This window comes from Trachurus japonicus, chromosome 8, assembly GCF_045865225.1.
Source record: "Trachurus japonicus isolate A0001 chromosome 8, Traja_1.0".
Lineage (NCBI taxonomy): Eukaryota > Metazoa > Chordata > Actinopteri > Carangiformes > Carangidae > Trachurus > Trachurus japonicus.
This window is the reverse complement of record NC_140914.1, coordinates 6005486-6027580: the sequence shown is the minus strand read 5'-3', so window position 1 is coordinate 6027580 and position 22095 is coordinate 6005486. Positions and strand designations below refer to the sequence as shown.

Sequence of the window (22095 nt, the reverse complement as noted above, 5' to 3'; positions counted from 1 at the left end):
TGCTAATACACCGGCCAAGGAGCGGATAGTCGGGCCGGAGTGATGCTAAATAAAACAAAACCAATAATGACTTAAAATGATAACCTGCGGATAATTCACCACATTCAGTATATTAGCAGCGCTCACTCTTTCATTCTGGGATTTGATTGATACAAAAGAAAAGCGTTAATTTAGAAAAAATAAACTAAAAACTAGATAAAAGAAAAAAAAACGGGCAGTACGGTGGAGCGGACGGGGAGCGCAGCGGGGTCGGTGTCGGTGTCCATACCGGGGCTGGGGGCCGTGGAGGACAGCATGGCTGCGGGGAAAGGAGCAGGGAAACCCGCCTCACCGTGGGACAGCATGCGGGTCCGCTTCATCGTGTGTTTCTTCGGAGTCTTCGTGTGCTACTTTTATTATGGGATATTACAGGAGACCATGTGAGTAACGGGTTTTTATTTTATTTTATTTAAGCTATACCAGATGTTGTTGGATATTAGACACCAAGAGTCCATTCAACTATATGCACATTTAATGTCAGGTTTAGATACTGAGAAATTGTACTATTTTGGCTATTTAATGCAACTTTTCTCATTGTTAGAGCCATGAATGAGTACACGATGTGCCAGTGTGTGTTCACTAGTCGTGTTATGTGATGCAAATGTGTCCCAAATGATGCAAGAAGCCAAACTAATTCAGCTTTTAAATGGCCACATTTTCAAATGGAGTCTGGTTTGTTTAAAAAAAATAATGCACAAGTATTGTCTCAGACCTAGATCAGAACCCATTTTTGCAGATAGATAGATAGATAGATAGATAGATAGATAGATAGATCCCAAAGAGAGGTCCAAGAGTAAAACAAATAGGCTACAGGATAGAAACATCAGTAATATACAATAAAATAAACATGAGATCCCACTTAGCTGTTGTTCTTAGTCTGAAATCAACATTATCTTTCTTATTTTCTAATTTTATTAAATGCACTTTGCAGTGAACCAGCTGCAGGTTATTTGTGGACGTCTCTAGAAAGAGCATTTAGTGAAGGCAGCTCAGCCTCTGGTGCAGCATACCACACACACACACACACACACCATGCATGACACAGATGGTATGTTGTCGCCCCGGCAGGTCTGCAGAGGGGGGACAGGGATCAGATCTGGTTTCAAAATGACTTCAAACTGGAGTCTGCGGTGGTGGAGCAGCAGCTTTTACACATCCTGAATAATTTGCACATAAGTTGTTTTTTAGTATTTGAATAAAACTCTTATTACTCACTTTTAGTTTCCTGTGAGTTCTGCAAACTCTTTAATGCACTGCAGCCTGTGTTTCATTAAAAGGCCTTTTCACAGCTGCAGACAGATGACATCACTCCTCTTTTAAACATCACAGCAGCATGAACAGTTCAGTTTCAGCTTCATCATCGTCTGTTGTTGCGTTTAACCCCTCGTTATGTCTCTCACCTCTGCAGCACTCGAGGTGATTATGGTCAAGGAGAACAGAAGGAGAAGTTCAAATTCGCCCGGACGCTGGTTTTCATCCAGTGCATCATCAACGCTCTGTTCGCTAAGATCTGTGAGTTTATGTGACGAAAAAACTAATGAAAACATGGATTTACCTACTTTCTTAGCCTGACTTTTTTATTGAATTGTAGGCCTATTTGTTTCTTTTCATTATCTTGCACTTTATTTATACAATTTAAACTGTTTTATTGGTTTGTCCCATAATTATTTTCTGCATTTTTTTCTGCATTTTTTCTTACCTTTATTTTTGGCTTATTTGTTTTACCCTGACTTATAATTATTTATTTACATTATTATTTCTGATATTTCTAATTATTTATTTCTAATTTTTGCTCTGCAGGCTTCAGTATTTCCTCAATTTCTTCTTATTTATTATTACTCATTCATTATTTGTTTGGGATGTGAATGTGTGTTAATATGGTATTTTTATTACTTTTTATTCTGAAAAACACTGGCGCTGCTTGTAGGAAAACTGCTACAATCCAGATAAAGTCTGATTGATTGATTGGTTTCTGAGGCTGTGAAGTCATAATGTTGTTATTGATGTGTTTTTAATAAAATCTTCTCTCCTCCTCCTCAGTGATCCAGTTTTTCGAAGGATCTAAGCCGGATCACACTCAGAACTGGCTCTATGGACTGTGCTCCCTCTCTTACCTCGGAGCCATGGTGTCCAGTAACTCCGCCCTCCTCTACGTCAACTACCCCACTCAGGTCAGTCTGCTGCTCCTTTTCTTTTTTTACCTGTCAATATGTTATTTTGCAGTTGTGGCGCTGTTGTAACTCACACTTTTCTTTTTTCTTGTTTCAGGTGTTAGGAAAATCCTGCAAACCCATTCCAGGTAAATGTGACAAGTAAACACCTGGTTCACTTCCTGAGGTTTCTTCCTCTTGTTAGTGGAGGTGAAGCGATGATGAGGGGTTTTATATAAAAGAAATGAACTCAGTTTGTCATTAATATGCTTGTTGTTGCTGCTGCAGACTTCATTAGTGAACAGAACCGTTTTGTTTTAATCCTGAGAAACTGCTGAGCTGCCAGGATTCATTATGTAATATGCTAATGCACATACGTGTACCATAAATCAGCTATAAACGTCTGACTTTAATGCTGCGGCCGTTAAATCTGGGGGTAATTAATTTACTGCTGGGTAGTTAAATCTATCATAATGGATCATAATTTCTTACTTTATTAAATTGTGTATTAATAATTTGAATTAGAAATTTGCAAGCTGTCGGGTAAATGTAGCGCAGTAAAACAAAAAACTATAAAATAATGATGATGAAGTATAAAAATACTACAGTACATAGTTACCTTCCACCCTTTAATATATATTAGTCGTAATCTTGTTTTGTAAGAACAGTGTTTCATTTGAATTTAAATCAATCAATCAATCAATCATGGCAGCTCAAAGTGCTTCACATGATAAAAAACAAGCAATATAGGGAACACATGTTGGGAGACAGATATTACATTCGCAAACACATACACATTCACACAATAATTTTAGAACATTGGATTTTATCGAGGAAACGCTATCTTACACTCAATCATTTGCAGTGGGGAAAACACTAGATAAAATGAAGTAAAATAAATAAAAATGTGAAGACGAGAAAGACACTAGATAAAATGAAATAAAAATAGACAGGTGTAGTAGGATAAAATAGAAAGAAAAATGGATGAATTAGAATAGAATAAAGAATAGAATATAGTTGTTAAATACCAGTATTTCTTAATGACTTTATAGCAGAATGTCTCCAAGTTGTCTTTCTTATAATTCATTTTCTATTTTACTGCATTTATTTTTTTGTTTTCAAACATGAGTAAAGATTGTAATAAGGAAAAAAAACATGAGGAAACGACCACATGTCTGAATGTTTTAACAGAGAGACTGTAACTCCTCAGTTCACCCCCTCTTCTTATACACACACACACACACACACACACACATACAGTAAATATATATATATAGTTAATGTACCCGTGTGCACATGGTTACTGGCGGACAGGAGCAGCTCTGTTATCTCTCTGACCTGATCTGGACGTACACAGTAAACGGTGTGTGGCGTTCAGAGCAGAGAGAAGTGTCGGGTCAGTTTGTTCTCTGTTATCTCCTTATCTGTTCTCACATCTAGACGTTATGTCACCATCCATATGCTCCGGTCTCAGGGCTGAAGGCCTGATCATGTGTCCATGGTTAGTGTGAGTGTGATCCATCATGATTGTAGTGGCTATTTGTCCTCAATGTCAATAATCAAAAAATAAATAAATAAAACTCTAAAATATCGATAAAACAAAATCAAATCAAACGGCCACTGAGACACCTAGGGAGTGAATTTATGCAGGATTAACAGCCATTGTGAGTCCATTGTCCAGGCAAAAAAAAAAAGTTTCTTAGGTTTATTTTTCATTGGCAAACAAACAAACAAAGAACAATGGCCCTTTGCCGCCTCTTTTGTCTGGCTCACCTATGCCTGCATACCCAACTCACCCAGTGCGCTATAGAGCATTGTTAAATACCCAAATTAACTCAAACAATACTAAATATCATAAACCACAAAAAAAACCTAAATAATAAGTGATTAAATATTACAAAAATAACAGTGATGTTGTGGTTGTTGTTGCAGTGATGATCCTTGGCGTAACCATCCTGAGGAAGCGTTATCCTCTGGCTAAATACCTGTGTGTGCTGCTCATCGTCAGCGGCGTCGCTCTCTTCCTCTACAAACCCAACAAGAGCTCGGCCGTCGCAGACGATCACGTCTTCGGCTTCGGAGAGATTCTGCTGGTGAGGTCACATCTTCATACAGTATGTATCCATGGTTACCGTGGCATCTCGAGCATGAACGTGACGTTTTCTCTCGTCCGTAGCTCGTCTCTCTGACGCTGGACGGGCTGACCGGCGTGGCCCAGGACCACATGAGGTCTCGCTTCCAGACCGGCGCCAACCACATGATGCTGAACATCAACATGTGGTCCACCCTGGTGCTGGGACTGGGTGAGTCCACCGAGCTCAACGCCGCTTAAAGGGATAGTTCACCCAAAATTGAAATTGCACTCATTATCTCCTCCCCCTCATGTGGACTAAGGGCTGGGAGAAGTTTCAGAGTCCTCCGTGGCTTCTCTGAGTTACAGGGGGTCTCGGCGTAGCAGTGCATGTCCATATAACGGTTGCAAATGGATACCAACTGTCTTTGTAACAAAAAGACACACCAAAAAACATCCAAATACCTCCATGCTGCTCGTATGTAATGTCCGTCTTGTATTGAAGCCCCGAAATGCGAAATTGTCCCGAAAAAAATTAAATAAGTCTATATTTCAAGCTTGTTTGTAGCGGAAGCTCCTCTTCCCAGTTCGTCCAATTTGGACGAACGAGGGTCTGTCCTCTTCCCGGTTCGTCAGAATTGGACGAACCGGGAAGAGGACAGACGGAAGAGGAGCTTTTTTTCGGGACAATTTCGCAATTTTGGGTGAACTATCCCTTTAACCTTTAATCCAGACCAACGTGTAGAGACGAGAAGCTCAGTCCTGTCACAGAGACACAGAACCACGAGGCTCATGTGAACACACACAGAAAAATAAATAAGACATTTGCACTGGTTGCTCAGAAAAGTAGTGAAAACCAGTGTTGATCATTTTCATATTTCACTAGTTTAGTGTTGGTTTGTATTCAGGGTGTAAAATTAACACCCAACAAAAATGAGTTTGACATGTAAAACAAAAACACACACCTGCCTTTGCCACAGAGTTTATTTCTATAGCCGCTATAGGGATGCAATAGGATGAACAGAACCCTGATGGTTCTGTTCTGTCCATCTTGTCAGGGTTTATTGCTCATCATCCCGCTAATTATCATCGCGTAGCGGCGCTCGCGCTTGTTGCGCCGTGCTTGTTTTTTTGGTGCATGTCGGCGGTGCACGGCTCCACAGACCTGCTCCCTCCCTCAAGTTGTGTCTCTCCTGCTCTCTGCCCCGTCTGAAAGGTGAAGGAAGCCCATATGTGGAAAGACTTCGCCTCCGAGATGTAGAATGCGTTTTATAGAAGAGAAACAGAACAGACATTTCCTGTGAGGAGGGACAACACCTGACAGTCATATTCTCAGCTGCCAGGATGTGCAGCTTTTAAAATGTTGCTTAAGTTGTATTTTTATACTAAAAACCTAAGGCAATTACTTTTAGTCAAACAAGGCATGACTTTTTTATTTGGACAGTACATTTCTGGAGGTCACTAGCCGATGGCCGATGAGGTAAAAAGTTAATTTTACACCCTGTTTGTACTGACACTCTGTGTGCACCATTGCAACATAATACAGGACACAAAAGTATTTCTCAGTGTCTTTATCTTTAAAACATGTTTCTTTCTAATGATTTGAACTGAAGGTCCAAATCATCCTGTTGAAGGTTTTGTTTTGTTCTGGAGCTGCTCGTCGTGTCCCAACAGGTTATTAAACTGCAGCAACGTCTCATTTCACCTGAAGGTGTTTCAGCTTCGACGGCTGAATGTTAACACAGTGTTTATTATTATTACGCAGCCTAAAGTGTGAGGAAGGATGTTGTAAAACTGTGTTGATTTGTAATGTCACAATAATTTATCATAAAGACTCCTGAAGGTCTGTATGTACTTTGTTTTCCACTGACCCCCCCAACTCCTAAAACCTGCTCTGGATCAGGTTAACTCCAAAAGGTTCAGATCCAAACTACCGGCCAATCAGATCTCTGGAAAAACAGTGTCATCATTCCTCTGGGATCAAATAACTGCTGGGAGATAAATAATAACCTGTGTGATGCAACATGTGAACCAGTGAAGCAGCCAAACAGGAACCAGTCTCAGCCCCCAGCTCTCTCAGGGCCGTTTCTCTCGCGGGGAGGAAAACTCATTAATTCAAGTCGAGGCAATTTTTTTTTTTCCAGTTTTATCTTCCTAGATAAGGACGTGTGCAGCTCAAAGGCCTCAGGTCTGCGAGGAGGTCGCCGGAGAGGGAGGCACATGAAGTAAATGCAGTATAATGAGGAGGTTTGGCTCTAATGGGCTGTGTGATAAAGATCAAAAAAGGTCAAACTGAGGGACTCTGACTAATTGCTATTGGCTGCTCGGTTTAGAAAATACAATATTTGATTCTCATAAGTTTCCGATTCAGTTGTCAGGGTTCCCACGCGTCCTGGAAAACCTGGAAACCACCAATTTTCCAGTCATGGAAAATAGGGGTGGGAGAAAAAATCGATCGATTCACAAAAAATCGTAGAAGAATCGAATCGGGAGAAAAGCATATCGTCCCAGCCCTAATGGAAAACACATGGAAATTGAGAAAAATAGTCAAATGTCCTATGGAAAAGCTTTGAGTTGTCCTGGAAAATTATTTATCACATCATGACACCAGCTGCCAGAGCTCAGTTTGACTTTTTCAGACCACACCCATCGAGGATTTCTTTCCCAAAGACGTTCCTAGCGAGAAAACTATGGACACTGAGTTGATGAGTGTTTCCAGTATTGGACGTGTTCACGTCTTCTCTGATGAAGGACAGATAGATATTGACAGACAACAGTTGTAGGTGTGCATTTTTGCGTTGTTCTATGATAAAATTGTCTTAATTTCTAAGCATGTAAGATATTATGTGATAGATAAGTTGGAGCCATAGACTGCACATCTTTAAAGGGATAGTTCACCCAAAATTGAAATTGCACTCATTATCTACTCACCCTCATATCGGCTAAGGGCTGGGAGAAGTTTCAGAGTCCTCCGTGGCTTCTCTGAGTTACAGGGGGTCTCGGCGTAGCAGTGCATGTCCATATAACGGTTGCAAATGGATACCAACTGTCTTTGTAACAAAAAGACACACCAAAAAACATCCAAATACCTCCATGCTGCTTGTATGTAATGTCCCTCTTGCATTGAAGCCCCGAAATGCAAAATTGTTCTGAAAAAAATTAAATAAGTCTATATTTCAAGCTTGTTTGTAGCGGAAGCTTCTCAAAGCTCCTCTTCCTGGTTCGTCCAATTCTGACGAACCAGGAAGAGGAGCTTCCGCTACAAAACAAGCTTGAAATATAGACTTATTTAATTTTTTTCGGGACAGTTTCACATTTCGGGGCTTCAATACAAGACGGACATTACATACGAGCAGCATGGTACCTCCATGGATGTTTTTTGGTGTGTCTTTTTGTTACAAAGACAGTTGGTATCCATTTGCAACCGTTATATGGACATGCACTGCTATGCCGAGACCCCCTGTAACTCAGAGAAGCCACGGAGGACTCTGAAACTTCTCCCAGCCCTTAGCCGATATGAGGGTGAGTAGATAATGAGTGCAATTTCTATTTTGGGTGAACTATCCCTTTAAATGTACAAAATAAGCTACAACTGTTGAAAAGACTTCTCCAAAGCATGAATGGGACGGAGGATGCGTTTGCGTGATGTCCGTCATACTGTAGCAGCTGGAAAATGATTTCAAGAAAAGAGTGGGAACCCTGAGCTGTGGATGTGCAGAGATTTTTCAGTTTTGCACACGGTGTGTTGATGTTTCCACCTTCATTAGAAATCTGCCTCCACTGTCTTTGAAGTTGTGCTGTTTCCCAAGATACAAAGGTTTTCTTGTTCCTCCTCACACCCACACCACCACCACCACCGCTGCTGCTGCTGCTGCTGCTGAGTGTTATTACTGTCTCCAACCACTTGGTGGCGCCGTGTGGCCACGCTGCTGTCAACACTGTAAACACTTTGATCTGATTTTCTCAGCTCAGCAGAGTCAAGGACAAGACGGTGAAACGTGACATTGATATCAATGTCTGAGCTGTTTTTGACTGAGTTGCTTTTTTGTCTTTTTTTCTTCCTGTCTGATCTCAGCCGTGCTGTGGACGGGGGAAGTCTGGGAGTTCCTGAGTTTCACTGAACGCCACCCGAGCATCCTCTACAACATCCTGCTGTTTGGACTGACCAGCGCTCTGGGCCAGGTGAGGGACAGAGGACTGTGCACTCATTTAACAGTCTTCTCTTAAAGGGATAGTTCAACATTTTGGCAAATTGTTCCCATTGCCATAATCCCTATAGTCTCTTAGCAGTAGGTTCGTTACCTTTAATTGTCGATGCAAGCTGTTTTTAGAACGGCGGAGCAGAGCCGTGAGCTGCTCAGAGCTACGCTACAGAGGCTCATGGTATTTCTTGGTCTCCCTCTTCAAACTCATCAAATACACAATCCAACAACTCCAAAACGCTCTGGTGGACAAGTTGTGACCTGCACATTCACCACGCTATGAGATAATAACACAACGTTACCAGACAGAGTTGTTTTAGAGGGAAATTCAGAGACTGCTTGCTGAAAAACTGTCCCTGAAGGCAACACGCATCAGCAGATTTGCATGAATTTCCCTCTAAAACAACTCTGTCTGGTAACGTTCTGTTATTATCTCATAGTGTGGTGAATGTGCTCCGTCTTGCACCGACAATTAAAGGTAACGAACCTTAGATTAAGATTAACTTTATTGTTCCACAATGTGAGAAATTTGTTCCCTTCCTACTCCTAAAACTATAGGGATTATGGCAATGGGCCAATTTGCCAAAATGTTGAACTATCACTTTAAGATAAGAAGTTCTGTGCCTCAAAAAAAAAAAAAGTAGACACCCAGTGACTCATCTCAGTGAAATTAAGCAGAATTTCCTCCAGATAAATGAATCTGAGCTCCAACACTGAGATCATCCTGTCTGGCCCCTTCACTCTTCGTCTATTTATATCCAGGAGAGCGACAGAAGTTTAGGCCTCGCCCTCGACACTCAAGTGACTAACGTCCAGTAGCATTTCCTCCATGTCAGGGCTTATCTCTGAAATTAAATCCTTTTCATCCAGTGCGTATCAAGGAAAAGTAAAGTCATCCGTTAATTTCTTCCTGTTTGGTTCAGGGCCGAGCCAGAAAACAATCTGCTGTCTCCAGCTGAAATAAAAAAGCTGCTGTTGTGGCCTCTCTCCTCTAGTAACCTGAGAGTTTTAAGATAGATTTGAAGTTATTGATAACTTCTGAGGCCTTTTAGGGCTCCAGGTTTATTACAGACATTTGGTCCCCTGAGGATCCTTAACCCTTAGGGGTCTGAGCCTATTTAGTTTTTTGAATACTTTAAATTTTGCCTTTGTATACCACATAAACCCAGCTCCTGCCCCTCCCACTCATCCCCTGGATAAATATTATTGTACTATCAAATTAAAACATCATATCTCTAGTTTTACATGGTCTATCAAAGTCAAATAAAAGAGAGAGTTTTAAACCCGCACTTTCGACCGCACTCCTGGTGACCTACTTTTGTTTTTACAGCACTTTGACTACGTCATGTGATCCAATCAAGTCGGTGTGATCATAAACCCCAGAGGGTTAAAGCTCACTTTTCTAGATCATTTTTTGTTTTTGTTTTACAGTAATGTGTGTCTTTTATTAATTTATATTCATAAGTGATGCTATTTCAATGTTTTATTCAAGATTCAAGATTCAAGACAACTTTATTAATCCCTTAAAGGGCAATTCCATTTGGCGGCTCGCATACCACATGCTGCTCATAGTACAAACACATAACAAAACAGAGAAACCGGGAAAGAAAAGAGAAGGTTGGCAGCTTAATGTGCAAAGTCTTCTAGTTACATGTAAGAGATAGGAATAAATTACTTTATTAAAAGTAGGAATTTGAATAAATATCACCATTAAAAGTATATCTCTATATCTTTGAATTAAAAAAAATACATAAAAACTACACAGTACCCAGTACACACCACAAGCATCGCACTGTTTCAGTTTAAAAAATCACATAGTTTTGTTCAAAACGATCATGAAAAGCCCTATTTCATCATCATGGTTGTCATTATTCCCCTCCTCCTCCTCCAGACCTTCATCTTCATGACGGTGGTCTACTTCGGGCCTCTGACCTGCTCCATCGTCACCACCACCAGGAAGTTCTTCACCATCCTCGGCTCCGTCATCCTGTTCGGTAACGTGATGAGTTCGATGCAGTGGGTCGGCACCGTCCTCGTCTTCCTCGGTGAGACTTTACGCTCTGTTTCCTCCCGTCTGTAGTACGGATTATTAAATAAAATAAAATAAAAAAAAACGCTGTCAAAAAACAAAAAGGCTCACCACAGCCTCAGCAGCTTGCAGCCTGAGACAGCAGCTACTGTGTGTGTTTGTTCTAACAAACAATTAGGTCCAACTGGGGAATACTTAGGCCTCCCACGCAAACCATTTGGTTGACTGGTAAATTATGCATCGGGAGCGCAGCCGCAGGGGAGTCGGTGAATTAACGCTGACATAGTTAGAGTGAACGTGTTCTTACTGTTGTTATTGATAACACCGGCGACTGTTGGTGATCTCCAGGGTCGGATCCTTTTGCTCCTTAATCACACGTTGTTTTTTTCTTTTTTCCTCCTCAGGTCTCGGATTGGACGCTAAATTTGGAAAAGGCCCCAAGAAGACGACACACTGAAAAACCCTGCGGAGCACAAAGAGACAGAAAGAAACCTGGCAAAAACGAATGCAAATACAAAACAAGAAACGCTCTACAGTATATAGCCAGTATCTTATTTTCATAAGACATCATGTACAGGCATACTGTGTATATATATATATATATATATGTGCCTACGATGTGTTCAAGTACAGTCAGATTTTTAACTTAACTGTATTTAAAGGAGAGTTGTGGTCGTCATCATAGTGTTCAGCTCCAGCTTCTGTCGGTATAGTACTGAAGACATCGTTTCACTCGGGATCAAACTCTGAATGAATGAATGAAAACTGTATTTAGACAAAATCTTTATTGTTTCTGAAACCAGCTTCACCTCCTCCCCCTCCGGACAGGAAGACACGCACCTCAGCATCGAACTCATGAATGAACTCAGCCGACCATTACGGCCTGGTCCACAAAACGGTTGCTTGAAATATGTGTTATTATCACATAAGTTTATGTCTTGGCAAACCTTCAGCCGAGTATCACGTCATTTCTAAAATATAAACGGTTGTAACCTGTTGTGTTATGTCCAATCTTCCAATTTGAATGTTTTTACTTTTTATTTTCTACAAGTTTAAAAACAACTTGCCATAAAAAAGGGAAAATTGTGATATTTCATGGTGATTTTTTCTTTCTATTGCACAGACTTAAGAAGTATTTCCAATTACCTAATGCCTCTGCTTCACTACTATCCAGAAGAAAATGCTGTAGTTTTTTACTCCACTATTTTTATTTGTCACATTTAGTTAAAAGTTAATTTTCTGATGCAGATTCTTAACGCAAAATAGAATCAATTCATAAAATATTATGCATTATTTTGGATACAGCACCTGGTAGTACATAAAACAGTTTGAACTAGGCTCACCATAACCCTAGTGGCGCTTTCACATGAATCCATCAATAATAAAAACCCAGTAATATAGTATATTTTGTTCTCAAATGGGCCATTCTGCATCATAATAGTAATCTTACATGGTATTCTAAGTATATTTTTGTTGCTGATACTTGCATTTTTTTAATGCACAATGTTAATTTAAAGTACTTTTTAAGAAAGTATACTTGATGTTTAAAATAAGGTTATTAAACACATACTGTTTAAAATGCACTTCAGGACAGTAAATGTATAAATATAATTGCTCAAGCAGCAAAACCACAAGGAATCAGCTCCTCTTCTGAAATAACTTTTATTTAGCAATGGATCCTTAAACATGAAGAATTAAAACTGGATTTATAGAATAAATGTAGTTTTTGTCTTTGCCTGTTAAAAGGAAACAGCACCACCTGCTGCCACATTCAGATCCAGACTGTTCAGCATCAGGTTACTAACACTGAGACAGAGGACAATGAACTGACTGTTTATCTCCATCAGCTCACTCACACTGATGCTTGAACAGTAAACCAGTTTTATTTATTAGAATAACTTTAAATATGTGCTTCTATTTATTTTGAAATGACAAAACAACTTAATATTATCCAACAGAGCATGTGAAACAGGATTAAACAGACATATTACATAATATAATATATATACATTTTGTTCATAGAGCACGAGTTAAATTAGTGTAATGGTTGTTTTTGTTTTGCTGCTTTGGGAGTTTCTTCTTTATTTATCTTTCATTCAGTATTCATTTTAACATTGTCAAATAGCAAACAGGCTTGACATTGTTGAGGCGTTAACCAGTTATTTCAAACAGGATTTTGACAGAAAGCCAAAATAAAACAGAACAGGAATACAAATAAACACCTAAATATAAAAGAGGGTAAAAAGTTATTCAAAAATTTAAGCCACTTCTACCATCCAGCTTTTTCAATGAAAAGAAATTGATAAGTCATTTTTAAATAAGAGAAATCAAAATTTCTGTTTACAATTTACCCATTATCAAAATAGTATTGCAATTATACTACACATCTTTGTTCTGCAAAAGCAAGCAAACAAAAAAACTCATACATTTGTAGCCTATTAATTACTCTTGAACAAATAGAAAACATATAGAATTTGTCTAATTTAATACTTTGATAGTCAAAAAAGATAGCAGGGTTGCTTTTTATTTATGGCAAAACAGTCTTTGTTTATGAATGAGAACTGGACACTGGATTTCTCAACCAGTTTGCCAGTTTAAAATACTTTCATCAGACAGAAGCTGAAGATAAACAGCCACATATTGATAAAACCCACACGAAATAACTCATTTCCCCCCCACACTAAATGTACCATAAAAGCCACATATATCACATATAATAATGAATAACTGTATGTTTTTCTCAGGCAGTATGAGCAGCATCCTAACACCGACACCTCGGGTCTTTTTTTTCCTTCCGCCCCACATCTCGCGGATTAAATTGCGCACCGTTTTTTGGCCCGAGCGTCGGTAATCCATTTATTTCTGTACAAACTTGAGTTAAACCTGCTCAGTAACGTTACAAAATGCTGGCCACGGTCCGTAAACAGCTCAGGAGCCACCCAGCTGTGAGTATAAACCTATTTCAAACAGATAAAGATGTGTTTTTTGGGTCCTTTTTTTTTCTAAGGGAATGTGAGATTTTTCCCCCCCTGGTTGCTAAACTAGTTAGCCTGGTTAGCATCGGTTAGCAGCTAGTGCTAACTGCTATGACCGCGCTGACTTTGACAAAATATGTCACTCACTGTATCACTGGGATGATGATGCTTCAGTGTTTATGTTAATATATAACAGGTGGTTGTGTAATATACACTTCCCACAATCACACCCACATCTGTCGGTGCCTTTTTTGTTTTGTTTATGACGGTCAGACTCAGGACTCGGCCCCGGGAGTCAGTTCAGGTCACACGGCTAAAGCAGCTGCTGCTGCCGCCGACCGCTGGTGGAGCTAACTGAGGTAACTGCCAAAATAGCAGCTGCTAGTTAGCAAGCAAGCAGCGTCTCCACTAGGTCAAAACTCCTTCCTCCAGAGCTTCGTGTTTTTTTAAATGTCATCTGGTTTGAAGGAGGTTAAACTTGTAGAAAAATGGTGAAAAGAAAATTTTAAAAATGGTAAATAAAGAAGCCAAGTACAAACAACAAGTCTATTCAGAAACTCTCAAGTAGCCAATGATGCTCCAAAAGGCCAAGGGAATAGTTTGTGACTTTCAGAGGTATATTCACATTTATGTGTGGCTTGAACGAGTCTGTGAATGTCATCATCGGCTGTATAAACAACCCGGTGAGGAGCTGTTTCAGGAACTTCTCTTGCCCAAGGCTCCAGACTGCCCCTAAATGGACACATTTTCATTTACTTGCGCATGTGCAACCAGTAAACTTGCCTCTTTTTTGTTTTAACACTGGTGAAACATGGAAGTGGCACTGGCGACTCAAATAATCTGGTATCTGTCATCACAGATGGTAGGCCAAATGTGTGTGAGGAGCATCATGAATAAAAGGGAAATGTGAATAATTCCCATGCTCCTAGTAAAAAATGTTAGTATGGAGCCCTGCTTTAGCCTAAAGTTACAAAAGCCTGTATATACAGTATAACTGCACTAATGGACTGGCCTCATATTGAGGTTTCCTTTTTGCTTTGTTTTTTTATTGTATATTACTGATGTTTCTGGTCTTTATACTGTGGACATCTCTTTGGGATGTGTCTTTTATCTATTTATCAAGTGGAAGTGGTTTGTTTACGTTTATTTTTATGATCAGTTTAGTTTTACAGCCTGTGTGTGTGTGTAAAGTGATAACAGTCCGACACGTGGGTGTGATATTGATGGAGGTTTCTCACCTTCCTTTTACATGTTTCATAACAAATTTCTTCATTTTAGAAAAGCTCTCAATCATGAAAAACAAAAAAATGCCATTAAATTCTTAAGCATTATGATTTACAAAAGAAGCCATAGCCTTTGTTTTATTGGTTTTATAAATTCTCACCTTCCTTGTCTGTCTTTATTTACTTATTCACAGCTCATCCCCCTCTTCATCTTCATCGGTGGTGGAGTCGTCATGTCCATGTCGTACCTGGCTCGTCTGGCGTTGAGAAACCCCGATGTTTGGTAATGACCCCAGTCCTATATCTCCTATATTTTTAATATGTCACATCTGAAGATGCCACATAAAATTGAATAACTGTTATCTCTTTTATAATGTGCCTTTTTTTTCCTCTCCTGCAGCTGGGATCGCAAGAACAACCCAGAGCCCTGGAACAAACTGGCCCCCACTTATCAGTACAAGGTGTGTGTCTCTACTCGGTTAATCTAATAATAAAGATTAAGCCTTGAGCACTTTTGTTTTCAGTGAAGGAGATGTTACTGAAGCATTGGACGTGTTGCTATAATCAGGGATTATAGTATGGAAGTTTGCCAGCACTGAGCTGTGGATTATTCCTTGTAGTTGGATTAATCAAATTACATAATCTGGTTAACGCTGCCTTGTAGTAACAAATCTGATGAAGTCATTAACTGGTCGCACTCGATCAAAAGTAACAGCAGCAGTTTCCAGGAGAAGGCTAATTCATTTTTAAACTCTTTTACATAATTATATAAAGATTTGTTCTTGTGTTTCATGCAGCACCAACTCACCTGATCTCGCTGAGGCGCTCCTATGTTGAATATCTGTGTTTTGTCATCCCCAGTTTTACGCGGTCAACATCGACTACAGCAAGCTGAAGAAGAATGGCCCCGACTTCTAAAAAGATCAAATCTGCTGGACCAAAAAGCACAAACATGAGCTGATCCGCACAGCCTTCTGGACTTTTCCTCTGGGGAGAAAGAAAAAATCTGAGGGATGCAGGAGCTAAACCCGCACAATGAGTCATATTTATGTTCCACATTGCGTCCCATTGGCTTATTATCATTTTTTTTTTCTTCTTTTCTTTTTCTTTTTTGGGAATCATATGTTAATTCTCATTTTCAGTGGCGCTCAATAAAGCGAGGAGTCTTTTCTCCTCCTTACAGAGAAAAGAACCAGTTTCATTCATTTATATTTTCATTTTCAGGTGGTTCGATTTCACCGTTGTGTCACATTTTAAGTTGCATTCTCCCCACACATATCGCACACGTTTATTTATCTGCATTTCCACTCCTTCCACACTGTGTTTACAGTTGTGTCTGCTGCTCGGCTTCGCTCTCACCTCATGTCACCTCCGTCCTGCCTTAACCCAGCTGCCGGTGGGTGAACTATGTGGCACACACTACACTTGGCTGCCATCCAGAGCCTTATCGGCATGTCGACTTTAAACCTGGTCACATTTACGCTGTGAGCTCCCTCTGGTGGCGGCTGTGGCGGTCCAGAGGTATAGCAGAGAGACATCCAGCCCTGACCAGTCTACAGTGTCTAGCCGATGAAGTCTGAGTGAGTCGCCCCAGCTGGAAAACACTGATATTAAATGGGAGTGGAGGAGTGGGTGAGATAAATTATGTGTCTCTCTGGCTGCAAAAGGTTGACTGATGTTTGTTTTAAAGCAATGACATGTTCCTTCGGCGGGAACAGGAGGAGGAGGAGGAGTCTGTGGCGGGACGTTCGGAGGTGTTTCTCCTTATAGAATGCCATCGCTCTCAGCCAGATGAGTTTGTAAATGTCAACAGGTCGCGCTTCTCCATCTGCAGCTGGGAGAGAAGCGACAAGGATGAGCAGCCAACGCAGAGCAGAAAATGTCAAGGAGACCTTCATATTTGAATAGAAGCCCACGTCCTAGTCTTCACCCAGCTTCTCCACGGCTCAGTATGTGACTCTCTCTCTCACACACACACACACACACACTCTATTTCTTCCTGCCTTTCTGTTTTTTTTTAAATTTTTTTTTATTTCATCTTTTCACCTGAAGAAATGAAAATGAACTGGTACAGCGTGTGACGGCTCTTCATTTGGGAACATTTTGATTGTTTCAGCGTGTTCACCTTGTTGACTCTTGAGCACTGACAGGGCTCCGTGCCCTCCCCGCTGAGTAATTACTCTCATTTGAAATAAGTTTCTCGAAAATGGAAATAACACAAAATGAATTAATTATTTTTTCCTGCGCTCATTTATTTTGTTGATGTAACCTGTGATTTTCATCTTAATGGAAGCAAAATGAAAGCAAGCGGCGGCGTGCTGTGTGGCTGGAGAGCAAACACTGATAGATGGATGAATGGATGGATGGGGGAGGAGAAAAAAGGAGGAATTAATGAACCGGACTCGGATATGAAAAAAAAAAACCTGCCTTCTTTCCTGCAGTCAGGTGTTTTTAGCCTCCTGTCTTTGTGCAGATTGAATCACTTCAATCAAGCAAAATTAATTATGAAATGTCCAAAGCGATCAGTCGAGCTGCAGCTGAACCGAGTGCATTAAAACGACAGCAGCTGCTCCACATAATAATAAATGAAGAGTTAAAGTGCAGCAGTAAACATCTGCTCAGGAGGTTAAACACAACCCAGAGTTTGTTTTCAGGATTTTCTAGGTCCAGACTGTCTTAATAAGATTTTTCTACTACTTATAACATGTTTACAATTTACATTTTTGTACGTAAATAATGCAACAGTTGAAGAATAAACACTTTTAAACTCACTGATTGTCTCTATAATATTTGAATGGCAGGTATTTGATATTTTCAAAATAGGAGACTACAAGATAAAAGTTTGAGCTCAGTCGTGATCAATTAGGTTAATAATTACAGATGTTGACTCAAAATCAAAGGAGACAAGGTATTGATCCGTCTTTATGTTTAAGTCTCTGTTCCCTGACATTACAGCTCTGTGTCCATTATCTCTGACTGTGGCCGTTTCCTAATTGTCAAACCAGATAACAGTCACCGCCGAGGGTCAGCGTTTGAGGGACAGTTGGAGGGTTCAGAGTTCAAATGGCTTAGTGGCGCTGAATTCCCCGCGGACGCCGGCCCGAGCAACAACTGTAGAGCCGACCTGACCTGCATTTTTAACCCCACCCCCCCACCCCCTCCTCCTCCTCCTCCTCCTGGTGGCCTTTGACCCCCTCTGCTGCGGCTGAATCCAGCTCCTTTCTGGCCACGCTGCAAAAGGTAACACTGAAAAAAAATAATGAGGAGAAAATATTGTGGGGCCAAGGCGCTCGGCGACCGCTGCCGCTTCAAATTGTCTTCTAAAGGTCGTGCCAAAGGTCACATAGTCCAGAGAGGGGGGAGGTAGGTAGGGGTGGGGAGGGTGCAGAGACTCCTGCACCATTCAGACTAACAAAGCAACTTCATAGTAAGAGTGTGAGAGGAGGAGATGAATAGACTTGATGCACCTGTGTCATCTCAACACCCACATAAACACACACACGGTCGCATCTTAATCGCTATGTTGTGTTGTTTGCATGAAAAATGAGCTGCATTATTGTCATGCACAACACAACACAGTTAACAGCACTGAGGTTATTTAATATTCACATGTAAACAACATGAAATACACATAGGGTTTGTGCAACAACGGAAAAGTCCATCAGCATCTCACATGTCTTTCTTCTTTAGAAAATCAATTACACATTCATGCTTATAGATTCTTCCTCTATTCTCCTGTGCCTTCGATTGTGTGTTTGGAGAAATTTGTATGTTGGGTCCAGGTGGGTGGGGCTGAGGGCAGAAAGTGACATCACAAAGTGACAGGAAGTCCTGAAGGCTGGTTTTAAGGCTCAGTTTCTGAATACAGGCTGTGTGCATTTCTCTGTGGACTGAGGCTTTGATACTTTCACAGTATTAATATAGAACCTAGAGCTGCTTTATAATCACACTACACATGGACATCTGCCTTTATACTGTATGGAGCTTTAACACAAACATCTACCTTTATTTTGAAGGAGCTTTAATACAAATGTCTACCTTTATTTTGAAGGAGCTTTAATACAAACCTCTACCTTTATTTTGAAGGAGCTTTAACACAAACATCTACCTTTATATTAGCCTGACAAGCCAGACTATATCACTAAAATGTATAGTCTGGAAACGACCGGTAGACCTCGGCTCAATCCAGGGGGCGGGATGAAGGCTGTCTTTCAAACTGCCTCTGCACGCAATAGGGTAGCGCTACGACCAATCAGAGCAAAGAGCAGGATGACGTTAGCCTGACAAGCCAATTAAAATGTATGTCGCCATCGCGTTAAGCCCGCCCAACGACTCTCTAAACAGATAGAGCGCTGTGATTGGTGAACACAATCGGTGTTCGAGACTCAAAATGTTCCTATGGCTCGTTTCTAGACCAACCTACGGAGCAAATATATTTGCTGCCGCTAGGGTGCAGCTAGATTTCTAGGCTACCTTTATATATCTTTAGTCTTTTAAATGAACATACTGAAACAACTAATTTCACTAATGATATCTTACTCTTATCACTGAGCACAAACCCTCAATGTCACCTCATCTGTTATTGCAGGTGTTGAACTCCCTTTTTCAGGCTATTAACGATATATATGTTTTTAGACTCTTGTTATCCAGATAATTTAAAAGAGCGTCACACTGAGCCGAAAAACAAACACAGTGATTTCCTGCGTCCACTTTTAGCTCCGTGTCAATATTGCCCCTGTAATTCCCCTTAGTTAACTCTCAATTACTCTGTTATTCTCGCTCAGTCAAACTCACACACAGAGCCATTAGTGGAGGAATAAACTGCTCTCCCTCTCCTGCTGTGAGCTGTGTTGAGTAATGAGTGAAAGCTCTTCTCCCTCTGATTCTCCCTGAGCCAGCGCCTCTCATTTTGTGCCATTTGGTGTTCGACTCTGAGCTGCTCTCCACTCGTTCTTGCTGCGTTTCACCCCATATGTATTCTTTGTTTTTCCCCTCCTTCTTTCTCTTTCAAGAGTTTTCCTTTCATTTCAAGCTTTTCTTTTTTTTTTTAATTTCCCCACACACATGCATATGCACAGAGCCCAGGGGGAGACAGGCTGACGTTTGTGGAGGCAGTTTTTTTCTTTTTTTTTTATTCCAACAAATCCACATTGATCCTTGAGCCGGCTCACTCAGGATGACAAAGTGTCATTTGCAGCAGATGCACATAAAGGTCAGGGTTGTCGATGTATTTTTGCATGAGGGATTGAGTGAGGACGCTGCAATTTAACAGCCGTTTCAACAGGAATACCACAGGAATTAATCATAGGCGATATCTCAGGGACAGAGGCGCCGTGCGAGCATGCTGTAGCTGTTTCACAGTATGCATCACTCACTTTAGGGAGCCAATTCAGCGCCGGGCCGCCTGCATGGCCGGATGGCTGCCTGGAGACGCACTCATAAATACAAGGTCTGCAGGTTTGATCCCTGAAAACAACCACAGAGACTTGTTAAAGTGTCCTTGAGCAAGACAGAGAGGCCCCCTGAGGGATGGACGGTTGGATCAGGAGGGGCCTGCAGTCAGTGTAAAGAAGAGGGATGGACTGTGGAAGTAAAAGAGCTCAACGTTTAACGTGTGATCACTGTCAACGCTGCACCAGGAGATAAAGACATGAAGGATGTGAATAAAGAAGCATCAGACACTCAAACCACATCCAGGCTCCCATCATCCCTGGCATCTGTGTTTTGATTCTTTTTTTTTTTTTTTTTCTTTTTTGCATCCATGGTAGGAAAGCAGGTCAAAATTTAAATAGCTGAAAATAGAACATCTGGCTGGGCCTTGTCAGTCAGCAGTGTGTAATGAAATATGGAAATTGGGGCGCTCTTCAAAGAGACGCGGGCCCCTCGGTGCCGTCCTGGGTCTCCAGCAGGCCCCTCAGCAGCCCCGGCGGAGCCCCGCCCCTCCGCAACGTGTGCTACATTTTCCAGGTGCAGGCGCGGCGGCTCAGTCCGCGGCCGGTGCCAGCTCGTTAGCGCTCACAGCCTGGTGGAGCCGGCAGCTGGCATCATTAAACTTCAAACCGGCTTCCGACCCGGGGAGCCGCCGCGGGGAGACACCGCCCGCTCATCCGCCTGCCAACAGCTGATCAGAGCCACGCTGACACCACCAGCACCGGCACTGCCCACACACCATCAACATCCAACCACAAATACCAACAACACCGTTAACACTAATTACACTTTTAACACTAACTAGCTACATACCCAACCACAACTACACTTAACATCCAACCACAAATACCATCAACACCGTTAACGCTAATTACACTTTTAACACTAACTAGCTGCATATCCAACCACAACTACACTTAACATCCAACCACAAATACCATCAACACCGTTAATACTAATTACACATTTAACACTAACTAGCTACATATCCAACCACAACCACACCATTAACATCCAACCACAAATACCAACAACACTGTTAACACTATAATTACACCATTAACACTGACTACCACAACTAGCTAGCCTACACATCCAGCCGTAAAAACACCACTAACAGGCTGTCCCAGATGTTAAATGCAACCTAAAAACCGAAAATGGACACCATTATCACCCAATACACCACAAACACATCACTGACACCATCTAGCTACACATACAACCACAAATACACTATTTAACATCCAACCACAAACACCAACTACACAGTTGACACTAATTACCTACACCATTAACACTAAATACACCACAAATTGACCAACTAACCACAAATACACCATTAATACCAACTAACAGCTACATCATTACCACCAACCAAAGTTACACCAACTACACAACCACACTTTGGGGATTAATAGTAATTCTTATTCATATTTGTATCGACAAACTACACCACAGACACCAGCACAACCTACACCAACCACACATCCAACCACAAACTACACCATTAACTACAACTAGACCTACAACTACACATCACGTTCAACCACAAGTACACAATTAACACTACCTACAACTACTAATTACACATTCAACCACATCTACACCATTAAGACCAACTACACATCCAACCACAACTACACCACTAACACCAGCCATAGCTACACATCCAATCCCAAACTAATCAACATCAACTGCACCACAAACACCAACTATATCATAATTACCAACCACGTCAGCAGCCATGTTCCATCCACAGGCCGCCCCCAGACATCCAACCAAAACACCGACACCAACCACACTCCACCCACAAGCCAGACACCCACTGAGCTCCAATCACAACACAAACACCAACTACACTTTGTCCACAGGCTGCCAAAATATCAATACAACTCCATTGACAATCACCAACCAGCTACACAACACAACTACCTACTACACCACCAAACACAGAACAGACACCATCTAAATCACCC

At 41.1% G+C, this 22095-nt stretch overlaps 2 protein-coding genes across 2 annotated transcripts; both read left to right on the top strand.

Annotated features, from left to right (window-relative positions):
* The first annotated feature begins 210 nt into the window (after window positions 1–210).
* slc35b1 (solute carrier family 35 member B1) lies at window positions 211–11580 on the top strand. Its single transcript, XM_085783412.1, has 9 exons — window positions 211–419; window positions 1448–1551; window positions 2080–2210; window positions 2308–2338; window positions 4122–4282; window positions 4366–4492; window positions 8336–8442; window positions 10354–10507; window positions 10896–11580. Exons 1-9 carry the CDS (start codon window positions 295–297, stop codon window positions 10946–10948), a joined length of 993 nt encoding a protein of 330 aa, XP_085639538.1. The 5' UTR covers window positions 211–294; the 3' UTR covers window positions 10949–11580.
* A 1709-nt stretch (window positions 11581–13289) lies between these two features.
* Window positions 13290–15881, top strand: coxfa4a (cytochrome c oxidase associated subunit FA4 a). The gene is made up of 4 exons (XM_085783414.1): window positions 13290–13436; window positions 14884–14972; window positions 15090–15150; window positions 15551–15881. Exons 1-4 carry the CDS (start codon window positions 13395–13397, stop codon window positions 15605–15607), a joined length of 249 nt encoding a protein of 82 aa, XP_085639540.1. The 5' UTR covers window positions 13290–13394; the 3' UTR covers window positions 15608–15881.
* Window positions 15882–22095: the final 6214 nt, after the last annotated feature.